Consider the following 13,423-nt stretch of genomic DNA (forward strand, 5'->3'; position numbering starts at 1 on the left):
GTTTTTTTTTTTTTTAAAAGGGAACTATTCCTTTAACAGTTTGCAATTTATATCTAATAAAAACAGCCAAAAATGGAGCTGTGTATAATATTAAATATACAAAAAATGCATTTTTATAATCAGCAACCCACTTAAAACAACCAAAGCATTTTCTTTCGGAAGAGAGAAGCAAATAATCAATTCGTCAGTGAAATCCAAGAAATTCAACACACCGCAGGATGTCCTACAAGTCCACATGGGACTAATCTAAAGGTACGCTCTTCAAAGACGACACACTGATCTGTTGGCGGGGGTGTTTTTGCTGAGGTGATAACTTATAAAAAAGCCCCTCCACCCCCAAACAGTAAAGGTTTGGTACCTCTTTATTCCGTTCCCTTGGCCTTCACATGCCCTGGATTCCGACACAATGCTCCGTAGCTACGGGGTCGGCACAGGTCAGCGTGATTATAAAGGACCTGGAGAGACATACAGAGAGAGAATGAGAGGGGTTGTCAAGACTTTGCTGATGCCACAGGAAGCTCGACTGATTACTTGTGTTGATGGATTGGATGGGCGGCTCCTTCACAGTATCCTGAAGGACCTGGGCTGCTAACACAATGCTTTCAGGTTCAATCTCAAGTAGGAGAGTTACTAAGAACCAAGTTAAATCATCATTGTGCCCTTGACCACGGCAGTTAGCCTAGATTTGCTCCTGAGAGACCGTCGCCAAATGAAACTTTTAGGGTTCAGGTGCTGCTCTTTTACTGTTTAAATTAGTTTTCTATTATGTTTTATTGAAGTATCAACTGTCTCAAAGGTTTCTCCTAAAAATCCTTAAGAGGATCTGTGTGATTTTCACTAATTTCAAAAATAATTACAAAGAAAAAGCAAGCATGCCACCAAATTAATTGGGAAATTTTGAAGTAGAAAGGCTGAAATAGCATTTTCTTGCAAAATGTAGCCCAATAGGCTAATGTTTGTTTAATTGACAACTTAAAAAAAACAAACGTTTTTTACAGTGAATAAGAATAAAGGACACGCTTGTTGATGTGCACTAGTACTACATAACATTAAAATGAATGTGGATCAGATCTGGCCTTGGAAGAATTTGATGAGAAATGTTAGTGTACTTTTTACATTTCATCCAAACGTCCTGCCTATAATACAAAAGACACACACAATACATGTCAAAGAGGACCATGCTTCAACGCTGCTGTGCACCCGATAACAGACAAACTCCACATGGTAAAGGATACATTTGCTACACACTCTGTGGTGCCTCAAGAGTCACACAGAATGATCCCATTATGCTAAACCATATTGTGAGTTTTTATTGTGGTGCTCAGCTGTTAAACACAAAAATAGTTTGAGCATCGCCCACCATCAATGGCCCGCAACCAACGAGAACCTTCAGTACAACCACAAATCTCTTGGCCTTGGAAGCCATCGTTATGGCAACAGTTCAGAGTTAGCTGAAACTAATAACCTCAGTCCTCACTGAAACTGCAAACTAGTTATACAATCCCACTGAAAGAGCTTTCTGGCTGAGAGCAGATTGTTGATTTAGTCATGTAAATTTCTATGACAACAACCGGGACTGTTCCTAAAACAGTCGAGGTAAAGCTCTCGACAAAACCAATACAAAGAAATATGCAACAATTAAAGGAGTAGTTCACTTTTAAAAAAAACTTTTGCTGATAATTTATTCACCCCCATGTCATCCAAGATAACCATGTCATTCTTTCTTCAGTCAAAAATGAAGGTTTTTGATGAAAACATTCCAGGATTTTCTCCATATAATGGACTTCAATGGGAACCAAACGGTTCAAGGTCCAAAAGACAGTTTCAGTGCAAACTGCAAACTGTTCAAAGGGCTTTAAACAACTCCAGATGATGAATAAGGGTCTTATCAAGCTAAACGATCGCTCATTTAAAAAAAAAAAAAAGTTTAAGTTTTATAAGCACAAATGGTCGCCTTGCTCTGTTCTGTGATGAGCGTTCGTGACTCTCCTGTTCGAACTTGTTTATCAAAATGAACGAATCTTTTTTCGTGTCATTTGGTTCATTCAACAATCGAATCGAGTTGACTCTGGAAAAGATTTGTTCATTTTGATTAACGAGTTCGAATAGGAGAGTCACGAACGTGCATCACAGAACAGAGCATCACAGAAAAAGTGAACTACTTTAAATACATTTTTATATTTTCTAACAAAAAATGTGAGTGCCCAGCTTGTCGAAAAGCTCACGTTTCTTTTTCTTTACCACCAGTTTTTACAGTAAAGATTTTATTAATCATTCAAACTGAAACATCTATATATATTTACTGTAAATTTAAGGTTAGCTTAAAATGTTGCTACTGTATATTTTACGGTTAACATCTGGCAACTATTTTTTTTCTCCAAAAATTAACCCGTTTTCTTTTTACAGCGCACGATATTTGATTTGTTAAATTCTTTGAATAAGTGGTTTGTTCAATTCACTAACCTCGTGAGCAACAGTTATTGACACTTGTCTTCCATAACAATAATTAACCGGAAAAGAAACCCTGAAGTAATTAAAGAAATTCTCTGTGGTGTTCCAGTCTTATAGTGAGAAAAATGAGGAAGTAATTTTAAAGGATGTTTGTAAAGGAAACAGGTGCACAAAAACACAATCTCGCGTGTCACAGAGAGCTCCTTCTAACCCAGTCCCAGCTGCCACTAATGCATGACAAACACATGTTTTGAGGTCTATGATTGTAGATATGATTGTAGTCCTAGAACAAAGAGCGGGAATCTGAGTCATGAGACCATATGAGAAAGACAGGCAAATAAGAGGGCTACTATACTACTTTTGCTATTTGTGCAGAATATAGTGAGCACATGGCTTTGCAAATGCTCTGTATGCATAGACAATGCAAATGTGCATATCACATTTGACAAAATGTGCAATTAACCTGTTAACTGTCACCCCCCCTTTTTTGAATAGACATGAAAATGCACATTTCGAACTTAAATGGTTGTAATTCAAGAATGCTTTGGAATATAGACATATGATTGGTCTTGTTTTAAAGAAGACATTTGGCAGATTTTTGTAGAAGTGAAATAAATTAAGAAAGTGAAACAGAAAAAAAGTTATAGAAGTTTGAGTTAATGGAAATGTACAATGTAAAAATATTAATTATTCATATTTTACATAAAATATATATTTTCAAAACCTGGGCTACTCTAAAATGGCAGAAAGATCAAAGACAAAAATCTGAACAAGTTGTGTTTCAAATTTTAGGTTGATATCTCAAAAAATGAGCTTTCAGTAAGATTTTGTTTGAGCGCAGTACCAAACTTTTTCACTAGGGCACAATCAGACTCCATTACTGCCCATATAAGGGCGCCTGCATTTCCATTCGTGTTTTAAGTGATATGAACCATTATTTTCACAATTTTCATACAATTTCTGAAGTAGAGATCCTATTCAGAAGTAGCATGGGAAGTTTGGCAGATTTTGATATGAATTGAACCTCTAAGAAACACATACAAAGAACACGCATGAAAGTCATAGCTAGCTGACACGTCACAAATGGTGAATTTATTATTTTTTTCTTGATATTTCAAACTTTTCAGACCTTTTTTTTTCCAAAATAATTGAATGGATTCTATCTTTTGAACTTTTGGCATGAAAACAAACTGAGGTATCTACCATTTTTTCATGATTTTTCATGTTTACTGCTATTTTAAAATAAAGGTCTGAACACGCCTTATGAGTATCAAAATATTCTTGTTTTATATTGATAAATTATGGCTCCTCTGTAATATATTTTGAAAATCAGTCACCAAATATGGAAACTAGAGATTGTAAGCTTTCAAATGATATATAGTTTGTCAATATTATTTAAGGTATTTACTAAGATATTATTGTTTTAAAAATATAGTGGCAAACGTCCCACCTGTGGGACGGTGACAGTTAAGTGGTTTTAACAATCGAATGCAATAGTTGCAGCATCTACCAGAATCAGCTAGCAGGACTATGCTAATGCTAACCAACAAAACATCTTGGGAAAACCTGGTTGATCTACAACATTTGCAAAATATGTACTGTTCTGTATCTCAAAATGCAATGGAAGTAATATAATCTGCATGAAAATTTAGTTTTAAAAATATTTTTTCTTTCCAAAATGAAACATGCAACAAGAGGTCATGTGACAAAACGTTGATGTATATCATTCCCCAAAATAGGTTCTGCTTCACATTTCACCAAATACATTTTGAAACTGAATGTGAAACAAAATCTTATCTTAAATCTTAAAAAACGTATGTGAGACTTCAGTAAAGCTTCAGAGTTCAGTCTCATGTTTTTCATGATTTTTAAGCCATGTAATCATGACTGCATGCGTTGCTTTTAAGCATGTTCATGCATATGCAGCAAGCCTTAAACTGACATAAACAGGCAGTCACACCCCGGCCTACTGCTAGATCAGGCCATCCAGGGCGTTTCCTCTCACTTCTTTACCATCATCCTTCAAGACAGCTCTCTAAAACACACTGACTGATGCTCAACTACTGGTAAGTGCATTTCTAAACATTATCGCTTTTATTTTTTGAGTTTCAGAGCATCTTCTTTACAGCTTGTAACAGCATATTTCATAAAATTTCATTAAAATTCAGAAATGGTGCTATACATGAAGCCTCCCAACCCACTTTTTAAGGGCGTAAGCGTAAATCCCCTTTTTAACTATAGGCCTATTTTGGCAATCTTTCTCTGTAGTTTAAGATTTTTAATGAAAGACAAATATGTACATCTTAGTTATACTAGTTAAATCATATAATGTATATTTATGACATATCATCTGACTTATGAGCAACCAAACAAGTGAAACTGTTCCTGATTCATAACCAACACATCGATGCACATTTCATGACAGGAAACCACAATGAATGATAAACAAGTTTGTATTCAACTCTTAATTCGTGTGACATGACAAAATAAAAAGCAGTAACAAGAAAACAAAATGTTCTTGTGTGAGAATTCGGACAATGCAGTCGAAACAGAAAGGTAATCTGCACACAGCTTTCCATGTTAGTATTTAGAATAAAAGAAGGATTGGGGAAAAAATAAAATCAAACCCTTCTTGTATCAATCCCAACCACATTTTAACCATCACCTTGAAGCTTATGTAAGATTAGTCTCATTATTCTAGTGCCTGAGGTCATGGTGGTACAGTCACCACTCTCGTAATGACCGCACATTGATGCAAAAAATGCATTGATGCAAAAAAAGGATGACTTACAGGCACATTGAAGTGCATCGAAATGCACAGCATTATTAAGTGTTGACGTACCCGGTAATTTCCACTGAAACAGGAAGAAAGGGCGGGACATATCGAACAGCTCCTCCCCCTTTTTTAATAGCCAATAGAGTTGAGCTTATGATGTCATAGCTCAGTCAGAGCCGTTGAGATCGGTAAAGCCGCATCGTCCTCCTAATCTTGAACCATTTCTCCTCCAAATCTATCGCTTTTAAAATATAGCATTTTGTGCAGAATTCAAATTGGTTCGATGCATTCAGACTCGATCATACTCAATCTGTGCAATAGTATCTCTGGAACGGAGCTATGGTGTGTCGCGTGACATTAACATGAAACCAGACTTCATTCAGACCAATGGAAAGCATATTTGAATCTTTCCGTATCCCCTAGTTCAATTCACCTAGAGTATAGTAAATATGTGAACATATGGCCGATTTCAGATTTATGTTTATAATGTAGGGCAGGACTCTTCAGACAGAGAGCATTTGATTGGACAGAAAAATCTTTGATCCATATTGGTAGAAGTAAGAGACTGTAAGTTTTCTTTTTCTTTTTTTTTCTTCTTTTTTTAAGTACACTAGCTTATAGATAACAGTAAGGCTAACATATTCATACTAAAAGCCAAAAAACTGCCATTTTGATTTCAGGGGGACAAGTTTGACAAATAATCCAGTTTAAACTGGATTAAAGGAGTAAAACGATCTTGATCAAAACAATAATGTAAGTTCAAGTTCAAGCTATTTCTCACGAGTGCCATGTAATCAACCAGCAGGGTTCCTATTATAATTAAAACCTCGAAATACCAGGAAATTAAAGTTTTGTGCCGTGCCATGCCTGAAAATAATAATAATAATAATAATAATAATAAAATCTTTTTTAAAGCATCTACAATCTTGATAATTTTCTATTATAAATTGCCAATACATTTTCTAAGTATACTCATTTGAATTTCATCAATATTTAATTGTCTAGAATGCAATCTCTTTTTAACAATCCTTATCCAGGAATCACAAACGACCAGAAAATGCATGGGAATTCATTGGTCTAATGTGAACCTTGATGCAATACAGGGATCTGCAAAAAAAAAAAAAAAAAAAAAAAAAATCATTATCATGTGGCTCAAAATTAGTCATAGCCTAAGAGCAGAAGTGTTTATAAAGGTTGTGGTCAAAGTTTCCTGTCATCATTAAGTAGCCTATAGGCCTACCTATCTGAATCATCATTCAGAAGGCTATACCCTTTAATTAATATCTATTACAGCAGTAATTCTCAAAGTGTGGTCCGCGGACCACTAGTGGTCCGCCATCGCCCCCTAGTGGTCCGCGAAAAGATGACCTAAACTAGGCAAGTGTTTACAAAATCGTCACTTTTTCGCACGTACCACGTGTGATCAGTCTTCTTGGCTGATCCCTGGAGCGTACGATCACACCGGTGTGATTAGAATGTTCAGTGCTTCACGTCAGCAACTGCTAAATTCAAACTTGCCCTCGCGCGCTGGCTGGCGCTAAGCCAGAGACGGACGCACTCAGAGCTGTCATATAACACAACTATTGAGTGTTTTCAATGTTTATTTTAGGTTTCAGCCATTTAAATACACATAAGTACTAGCAAAACAATGATTTTGAGTTTGTAAAATACACACTGATGTCTATGGAAGCGGCAATAATCCTTTCAGTTATAATAAGACAACAACACGTTTTATATCAGATACACACTGTGTAAGTAGCTTTACATTTGACCCTATTCTTCTCCCAGTTCACCAGCCACTTACTATCATGTATTTCGTGAGAAGTGGAGGAATTGACGTTGTAAATCCAACAGATCTGATTCTCTGAAAAAGAAACTAAAAGCTCAACTAACGCGATCGTTATAAAGATGTTTAAACCATGTCAAATCCATCCACTTGCACATATTTGACAATCGGAATATCAGTGTTTCATTTTATAGCTAATACATTTATGAATATTTTTAACAAAAAAGTAAAAATGACACAAAAGCAGATCATCCTTCATTCAGCGCCGTGTTTTGGTTGTGCTGTGTCACGTGACAAGCAAAGACGCGTCACCATGGAAACATTAAAGTGGCAAGTTCTAAATAACGGTGCCTTGAAAAACTCACGCTGGGGGGTCAGTTAGAATATTTTAAACTTACGTGTGAAAGGGTTAATAAACTTAATTACCAAGCTTTAGCTTTCAGTAAATAGAAAAATTATTCATAGGCAAAATCAACCTATATCAGTTGACCCTATGTTTACTTTCTTCACTGACAGAAAAATGAAAAGCCTATATCAGTCAAAGCTCAGTTAGGAGTTAAATTTAAACTTAAATTTAGCTTATCCTTACAACTTTTTTTTTTGTGTGTGTGTGTGTGTGGGGGTGGGGGGGGGGCGTGTTAGAGTGGGATTTTGTTAGGTGGTCCTCAGAAAAAAAAATGGAAGATAAAGTGGTCCTTGGGCTGAAAAAGTTTGAGAAACACTGTATTACAGTGAGTCATGCTACAATCAGGGAAGTGCGTTACGTTGTTTCCTAGGAAGAAATGTCTCCTCCCTTTAAAGGCGTATATAAGTTTTAAATATCCGAATTCCGCAGAGTCTAGTCCGCTGACTGCAGTGACATCACGATTCACGAGGGGAGTGTCCCCTCAATCACTGACCAATGAGCGTGCGCTATGCAAATGAGCTCGCGCAGGTTCCCTGAGTAGTATGCGCGCGCTCCTCCCGCTAGCGCTCAGAGTAACTACAGACCCTCGAGCCCATAACACACATACCGTTATTACTCGAATCCTGAGATACTCAGTAAAAAAAGGACAAAATGCGCTTCTAGCCCATTTAAACGATAAAAGAAGAGTTTCTTCTGACCTGAACTCGGATTTTGTTTCTTACTGGAGTTACTGTAGACCGGAGGACGCGCAAGATGAAGTACAAAGTAAGTGACTCTCCATTCATGCGCGCTATTTCCGTAAACTATATCAGAACATCTGTTTACTGTGGTAAAATATGTTGAATTTACATGTAGCCTATCTACATCACACGTAGAGGGATTCCTGTGACTTTTTAAATGAAAGAGCAACTGTTCTTGACAGATAGGTACATAGATACATAATCTATGTATCTAGAAACATAGAAACATAGATTTGCCTACACAATATACAAAGAGGTATAAATTGCACATTGTACAGTTTTTGGGCATGTATTATCATTATGTGAATGTTCATCATCCAGAGGACATTCTGAGTAAATTCAGTGAGGATGATCTTAAAGCATCCTTCCTTTTTAGAACCAATGAGATTTCACTAGTTTAATACTCCTTAACTTGACAACCCGCTGGCCCCAGAACAGCAGTAATTTGTGTGTGTAACCAACCATGCATTTATTGGATGGCTGGTATGAACCAAAAGCAAAGTGCAAATCACATTATTTATTACAGCCATGACACAAAAGCACTCTTTGAGCTCTATTGTAGCGAGGCTTGTAATAAATGATGTGATTTACACTGCATTTTCAACTCAAGTTACTCTGAGCCACTTGAGGATATATGGGGCCATTCATTAGCCTGGTCTCCAGCCCCTTTTCCAATTTGAGCCTCACTGTGATTGTGTAATGTGATGTCTCAAAGCAAACAGCATGCATTTTGTTCAGAGTAACAGGGTTGCTGTTATAAGTGTTCCTGGTGGAGACCACTCCAGGATTTTATGTGCATGTCCATGTTTGATTTGTGCTTAGATTGCCCATTACACTGAGGGTTTGTTTTATAGACATGCTTTAAAAATGACGAATAGACTCATTAATGAACTATTTATCTTAAATATCATTATACTTAGTTTTTTCACAGTTTATGGTATTTTGAGTATTATAGCAATGGAATCATTCATCTAGAAATTATATATATATATATATATATATATATATATATTGAGTGAGTTGAACTCAAGAACTGGATCTGAACAGTTGTGTGAATTGGATCAACTAAATCATTAAAAAAAGATTTGACTCCAAAAAAGGATTCATTCACAAATTCGCTCTTGAACATGCCATGATAGCTTGGTCAAGATTTTTTGTAAATAACGACATGGCTTTGTGTGACGAACATGTATTGTATGGCTTCAGAACACTTGGAATATATTGCAGGATTCTCATCGACCACTTTTATGATACTTTTATGGTTCTTATTTCATAATTTTAGAGCTCGGCAGCCCCAGACCTCATTCACTTTCACAAGATTTTTAAACAAATTCACCTTTCGTGTAAAAGCTGTCACCCTTTCAAAAGTTTCCCCAGCTGATTTTTGGAGCACTCGGAAATATGGCTAAAGTTTGGCCAAATCTGCACTTTCAATCCAAGTGCACACAGCGTGGGGGCAGCTTTCCATTCAAGAGAAACTTGGCTCTTGTGTGCAATTCCCTCCCCATTTGCATAGTCTTTGAGGCTTTCAGTCCTTTGGGAAGATTTGCTTCCTACTTTGGTAGGAGGATCGAGCGGCTCTTCCTGAATGGAATGCTTTTGTCTGCTTCACACTATCTGGGGAATGTGGAGTACTTGGCAAGTCGCGGACTGTTAGTTAGCGCATATCAGACTGTGTGAATTCCTCTACAGTATGACAATGAGCATCTCTTGCAGTCTCTCAAATGTAGTTTAAGCTCATAGATCTGTTTAATGACACAATTAGGCATCAGCTCTGCTACTAGGCTATATAGATTTCATTTGTCAGATATACCGTGGTACCATTTAAAAGTTTGGTGTTCATTTACTTTTTTTTCTTTGTTTTTTAAAGAAGTCTTTTCTGCTCACCAAGGCAGCACGCAATTGAACAAAAATATTGTAGAAACAGTATTGAAAAATAATATTACAATTTAAAATACAGTTTTCTATTTGAATATATAGTCAAATGCAATTTATTCCTGTGATCAATGCTGAATTTTCAGCATCATTACTCCAGTCTTCAGTGTCACATGATCCTTCAGAAATCACTCTAATAGGATGATTTGATGCTCAAGAAACGTTTATTATTATTAATCAATGTTGAAAACAGTTTTTTTATTTGATGCATTATTTTACAGTTTTTTAATTAAAGTTCAAAAGAACAGTTTGAAATAGAAAACTTTAAACTTTCTAATAATTATTTATTATATTAATAAAACAAATCTTTAATACATTAATACATACAATTTTATGTTTTATTATAATTATTTATATAATATTATTTTTGTAAAAAATTAATTAATTTTCACAATATATATATATATATATATATATATAATATATATATATATATATATATATATATATATATATATATATTTCCCCATGCAAATATAATGTCATAATATAATACAAAAAAACATTAATGGTAAAAAATTTAATTTAATTTTTGATTTAATTAAAGTTCAAAAGAACAGTTTAAAATAGAAAACTTTTAACTTTCTAATTTATATATGTATTTATATATGTATTTTTAAATATATATTTATATATATATATATACATATATATATATATATATATAAAAATATATATATCCATGCAAAAATAATGTCATAATATAATAGAAAAGTAATAATGGTCTTAAAGTCTTAATTTATTTAGGCTATTCCTTTTGAGATGACTTGAATCCTTCCTTTTGCGAGGGTCCTCTCGTAACTTCAGAGGAAGTTGCATCAGAACAGATCCGATTTCCTTTAATCCTCGGTTGACACAGAGAGATTCTTTGTTTGGCTGACATTTCTGAAACTTTGAAAGCATCTTTACCTCAGAGACTGGTTTAGTTCGCAGAGGAACCATCTCACAGGGTTATTCTCCGGGGGTATTTGAGGGTCAGGGGCACAGGGGGAACCGGTCACGCTGTTGTTGTTTCTGACGCAGAACAACTGATGTACATCACTCTGAGTGACACACAGGCTGTTCTCAGCTCACGGTCTGATAACTAATCGTCAAACCCAACAGAGTGGACCTACAGCTGACAGAATAACAATACTTCCTCAGTTTAGATCGGAGGTTTAGAGATTACTTTAACCAAACACTTTTAAGTGATTGCTTTAGGGTATCAAGAAAGCATTCATGATGTGAAGTACCGTTTTTAGTTCAATTTTAAGCTTTCACCGTAGCTTTTTTCCCACCTTTGGAGCAGACACCATAAACAGACTTCATCTTTCACTCTTAAGGGTCACATGGTCCACATCTTGACGTCACGCATCACAAAGGTCAGTCAGAACCCAGGCCTGTTGACGTCAGTTATGTTTTCCAACAGGTGCGCAGATGTGAAAAGATACACAAGGCGTAAATAATCCCCAAACAAGCAGACCTGTATATATGGCCTCTTATTAGATTTCAGAGCTCTTGTAGCCTGTTCATAACAGACATGGGAGCAGTTTGAGACTGTTACACCACAGATTTTCCTTCGGGAGCACATCGACCCCTCCTTCTCAACACCAAGACACACTCAAACGTCTGTACCCTGCTTTCCTGCTTTATTTTCACTCTTATGTAACTGTGGCACGAATAGCCTGACAGGCACAAAGAACTGATTAGGTGAAGTAAATGTTCTGGGATCTTTTTACGTCTCTCTCCAGGCTGCAATCCAAGCCGAGGGTTTTGTTTGGAAATTGACATTGTTCTCAATCAGTCTGAGGGGAAATATAGGGGGTTGCCCGACTCAAATGAGAAGCAATGGGAAATACAAGGCAGAGAGTGATTTTGTGGTGTGTTTTGTTGTTAAATTGTAGTTATCATCAAGGAATCCTGTAAGGAAAACCACAAAGGAGATCTTTTTAATATCTCATTAATCTGATATTAAAGACCAACTGGAAATTTTGCTCAAAATTTCCGAATGAAATTGACCTTAGCAATCTCATGCATCACATCTGGTGCTTCTAAAAACATTTGCCAACCCAGACAGCAACTTATGGCGCTTTTCCACGACACAGTACCAGCTCGACTCGACTCGGCTCGCCTTTGTTTGGTTTTCCACTGTGTAAAAGTTGTACCTCTACCTGCTTCCGGGTACTTTTTTTTGTATCGCCTCCGGCGAGGTTCTGAGCGAGCTAAGGCGAGCTGAGCCAGTACTAAAATGTGGCGTGAAAACAATGCCGACAGCTGATTGGTCCGAGAAAATCGTCACCATTCACTGCGTCATCATTGCACGCGCCAGATGGAGTATCCAGAATAACCCCGCCATTTTTAAATAGTTTGGCCAGAGATAGTTACTAAACTTACTACTATTATTATGGCAACTCGGAAGAATACGCCGTGGTCAAACGAGGAGGTATTGACTTTCCTTTGTTTGGTTGCTGAAGAGAGGATCCAGCGAGAGCTTGATGGAACGAAAGGCGTCGCTATGACGACCGGGCAATATTTGTGGCGGTACTGTCTGCAGTGGAAAGTGAGCCGAGCATCACGCTTTAAAATATAGCATTTCATCAAAATGAACGAATCTTTTTCCGAGTCATTTCATTCATTTCGTTTGTTGAATCAACCAAATGACATGAAAAAAAAGATTCGTTTATTTTGATGAACGAGTTCGGACAGGAGAGTCACGAACGCACATCACAGAACAGAGTAAGACGAGCATTTGAGCTTATAAAACTTTATCTTTTTTTTTTAAATGAGGGATCGTTTCGCTAGATAAGACCCTTATTCATCGTCTGGATTCGTTTAAAGCCCTTTGAACAGTTGAACCGTTTGGTGCCCAGTAAAGTCCATTATATGGAGAAAAATCCTGGAATGTTTTCATCAAAAGCCTTAATGTCTTTTCGACTGAGGAAAGAATGACATGGATATCTTGGATGACATGGAGGTGAGTAAACCATCAGCAAAAGTTTTTTTAAAAGTGAACTAGTTCTTTAATGCTCTGTACCCCATCAACAAAAGTCTCATTTGTATAATTATTTCTTAGTTTAGACACATTGATTTTGTAGCCGAGAACACTATGAAGCACATTTCTGAGCAATAAAGTTTATCTTTTGGTGGGTGGGAAGTTATTAAATGTAAGAGGAACTCACTGAAAGAACATTACAATTTACAACCGATCTCGTTCCTGAGTTTCCGTCTACTGGAAGACTTTGGGGTATGTGTGTGTGTCTATATATGCATGTGTTTGGTTTGTGTGTGTGTAGGCCACATCGGGGTGGTATTGTGCATAAAGAACACTTCTCAGCAGGCATTCCACATTC

General features: G+C 36.5%; 2 protein-coding genes and 1 long non-coding RNA gene across 4 annotated transcripts in view; 2 read left to right on the top strand and 1 right to left on the bottom strand.

The window, feature by feature from the left end:
* The window catches only part of LOC120483790 (E3 ubiquitin-protein ligase TRIM39), a 210,250-nt gene that overhangs the window by 27,586 nt on the left and 169,241 nt on the right, over positions 1-13,423 (top strand). The gene's annotated exons all lie outside the window — the stretch shown is intronic.
* LOC120483460 (uncharacterized) overlaps positions 1-13,423 on the bottom strand; it is a 64,317-nt gene that overhangs the window by 22,310 nt on the left and 28,584 nt on the right. The window contains exon 2 of the long non-coding RNA XR_016147213.1: positions 359-455. This is a non-coding gene — a long non-coding RNA (uncharacterized LOC120483460). The remainder of the gene's footprint in view (positions 1-358; positions 456-13,423) is intronic.
* nedd9 (neural precursor cell expressed, developmentally down-regulated 9) overlaps positions 4,431-13,423 on the top strand; it is a 33,288-nt gene continuing 24,295 nt past the window's right edge. Inside the window, exon 1 of one of the 2 annotated variants that reach the window (XM_089122567.1) lies at positions 4,431-4,517. Coding sequence is in view for 1 of the 2 variants with exons in the window: in XM_039678371.2 (XP_039534305.2) it covers positions 8,173-8,184 (12 nt within the window). In the remaining variant the exon portion in view is untranslated. Of the gene's footprint in view, positions 4,518-7,973; positions 8,185-13,423 lie in introns of those variants that run through there. The other variant, XM_039678371.2, reaches the window with a different exon arrangement.

This window comes from Pimephales promelas, chromosome 18, assembly GCF_988280905.1.
Source record: "Pimephales promelas chromosome 18, fPimPro1.hap1.1, whole genome shotgun sequence".
Classification (NCBI taxonomy): domain Eukaryota; kingdom Metazoa; phylum Chordata; class Actinopteri; order Cypriniformes; family Leuciscidae; genus Pimephales; species Pimephales promelas.